Source organism: Leishmania donovani, chromosome 33 (genome assembly GCF_000227135.1).
Source record: "Leishmania donovani BPK282A1 complete genome, chromosome 33".
In the NCBI taxonomy this organism is placed as follows: Eukaryota; Euglenozoa; class Kinetoplastea; order Trypanosomatida; family Trypanosomatidae; genus Leishmania; species Leishmania donovani.
In genome coordinates, this window is record NC_018260.1 from 1,078,453 (window position 1) to 1,081,417 (window position 2,965).

General features: G+C 63.0%; 1 protein-coding gene across 1 annotated transcript; it reads left to right on the plus strand.

Moving 5' to 3' along the window:
• Positions 1 to 283: 283 nt before the first annotated feature.
• LDBPK_332790 (hypothetical protein, conserved) lies at positions 284 to 2,683 on the plus strand (the record flags this gene model as incomplete). The annotated part of the gene is made up of 1 exon (XM_003864055.1): positions 284 to 2,683. One exon carries the CDS (start codon positions 284 to 286, stop codon positions 2,681 to 2,683), a length of 2,400 nt encoding a protein of 799 aa, XP_003864103.1.
• Positions 2,684 to 2,965: the final 282 nt, after the last annotated feature.

Consider the following 2,965-nt stretch of genomic DNA (forward strand, 5'->3'; position numbering starts at 1 on the left):
ACACAAGGGGAACTTCACGCCGAGAACGAAGCGGGAGATTGCGGTGTGTCGATGCGGCGGAGGCCTTGCACTTGGGTCTTGTAATATTATTGAATGAAGGACCGTCTCTCTCCCTCTCTCCTGCCTCTCCACTCCGTAGCCTCTCTCGGCGTATCTTTCTGTCGAAGCGCACACCGCAGGCACTCGGCCACTTTCTGTTTCGGCAACCCAAGTCTCTCTGCTCGCACGAGTAGCGCAACAAGGAACGGCGCGCGGAAAGCGCTCGCATCGGTGCCGCTAGGCAATGTCGGCGTCCAATGCGCCCCCTCCATTGGATGCAAAAGACATCATTGGCGACAGCGTGAAACAGGTGAAGTTCGATCGCCAGCTGCGCCTCTGGGGTGCCGATGGGCAGGCGGCCCTTGAAGCATCGCATGTCGTCGCGCTCGGCGTCACTGTGGCTATCGCCGAAGCTCTGAAGTCGCTCGTGCTGGCCGGCGTGCGTACCGTCACCCTCGTGGACGAGCGGGTTGTGTCTGGCGAGGACGTGGCAAGCAACTACTTTGTGGCGGCCACGGCGATCGGCTCTCCTCTGGCGGCGACGGTGCTGCAGCACATCTGCGGGCTGGGGGAGCAGTGCAGGGCGGTGCCGGTTCAGGAGTGCCCGAGGGAATGGGTGGCCAAGTACCGGGAAGCTGTAGACGCGGACTGGGCTGCTGGTTACGTAGACAGCGGCCGACTTTGGCCAGTATCAGCGGCCAGGGAGGCGCCGGCGGTGCCGACCGGGACGACATCTGCTGTGCAGCGATTCTTCACCGGTTACGCGTCGATAGCCATCTTGAACAACACTTCTTCATCATCGCACGTCCCCCCATGCAACTCCACAAACCCGTCGCCCACTGCCGAGGAGCCACTGTCTCTGCCGAGCCTCATGCTTGTCAGTGAGCGCTACGGCGATTTCTCGCCAGCGTCGCTGCTGCTGCAGACCTGCGCGACGCGCGTGCATCCTGATGTGCCGGTGCTGTTGGTTCGCAGCAGCGGCTTACTCGGAGTGCTTCAAACCTACTGCTGCGACCGCGTCATTATGCGCCCGCAGAACCCGACGCAGATACAGATGGAGGATCTGCGCATCTTTGAGCCGTTTCCGGCGCTGCAGGCGTGGTTTGACGCTCACGACCCAGATGACGTTGTGCAGTTTCCTGCGGGCAGCGCGGATGCCATGACGCTGCACAGTTACCTGCCGTACCCGTGCATTGTACACCACGCCTTTCGCAGATGGTGGGCCACGTTGCCGGAAGAGGAGAAAAGGTCGCGGCAGACGTCGTCATCCTCCTCGATCTTTCCGCTGAACGCACAGGACTACCGCGCCATCGCTTCCGTCGTTGGTGGGATGATACGACGTCAGGGCGTGCCCGAGGAGGCCTTCGTGGAGGCCATGGAGAAGTGCACGGCGAAGCTGAACCGACCGGTGGTGCAGCGGCTGCCAGAGGCGCTCGCGAAACTTCTGCGCGATGCTCGGTGCGCGGACCCGATGCGCGCTGTGCAGACGGTGCAGTCACGCCTCTCGCCAGCGGCATTGATGTCATCGTCACCGGCTGTGCGCGAGGTGGCAGCACTGCATGTGTGGGCGTCCCCCGATGTGCTTGTGTGGTTCATCCTGCGCGCAGTGCAGCTGTTTGTGACAGGAGAGGTCGGTGACGAGCTGGAGGTGGGCAACGGGGCATCCACCAGGCCTGCAGCGGTGCACAAAAGTGAACCGAAGGCGGCGGTGGAGGAGCCGGAGGAAGTTGAGTGCGTGATCGCCTGCGCGGCGCCGCTGCCGCGCGGTGCCGCGTACGCTGCCTATCGCATGCCACACTCCGGCTACCTGCCGGACTTCACGACAACCACCATCTGGTACCGCGAGCTGCAGGAGCTGTACCAGGGAAAGCACGCTGAAGACGTGGCGTGCATTGCGGCAAGGGCGATGGAGCTAGTCGAGGCGGCTCTCCAGCAGGAAGAGGAGAAGGAGCTCGAGAGAAAAGACGAAGAGGAGCAACGGCAGCACCGCGGCCCATCGAGGACGTCGCTGGTGGCGGCGAAGGTGAAGCCGCTACTTCTCCAGTACACGGCGATGATTGTCGCGAACATTTGGGACATACGAGGCGTCAGTTTCTCGTCTGCCTATCGCGCCGCTGCGGAGACGGAGTGGCGGCAACGGCTGGGTCAGCGGCTCGTGTGGCTGACACGTCACATCTCATTTGACATGGAACGCAACGCCGACGCGCGCCGGGCGGCGTGCTTCGCGGTGGCCTATCTGTGTAAGGAGGAGCTTCAGCGTCGTGGTGCCCGCGCTGAGGAGAGTGACCTAAGCGGGAGTGCCATCGCGCAGGAGGCTGCCGTGCTCATGTCGCAGGCGTCCCAGGAGGAGGCCCCCATTGGCGGTGACGGTGAAGAGCCAGCTCTTGGGCTCTTCGATGCGTCGCTCGCTCCGTGGTGGTCCGAAGAGGGCTCGCGAAAGCTTTTTGCTCAGGCGTGCGAGGAGGTTGCGCGGTGGGCCCGTGGCAAGGGCGGTGGCGGCGCTTGCGTGCAGCTTCCCTCCGTAGCCGCGTCGACCGGCGCCTTGGCGGCGCAGGAGGCAGTGAAGTTGCTCATGCGCATTCACGTTCCGTGCACCAATCCGATGCTCTATGACGGCTACACGAACAAGGTGTTCATGCTGTGATTCTCGTGTGCGTCGTGTGCTTGTGTGCGTTCCTCCCCGCACCCGCCTTCCATCTTGCTACCCCTTCCGCCCCTCTCCGCTGCAGTTATGCCTTTCGAGAGCACGAGAGAGCGCGCGCACGCGCGCCACAGAGCTCAGAATGTGAAGCATCCCAAGAGAAATCATGGAAGCGCGGACTCGCTGGTGAATGCCTTTCTGTGAAACAGTGACGTACCTCCACGGCCGTCAAGACCTTTTCAGCCTCTCTCCCCCTGTCCCCTCCTCATCTTCCTCCACGGGCTG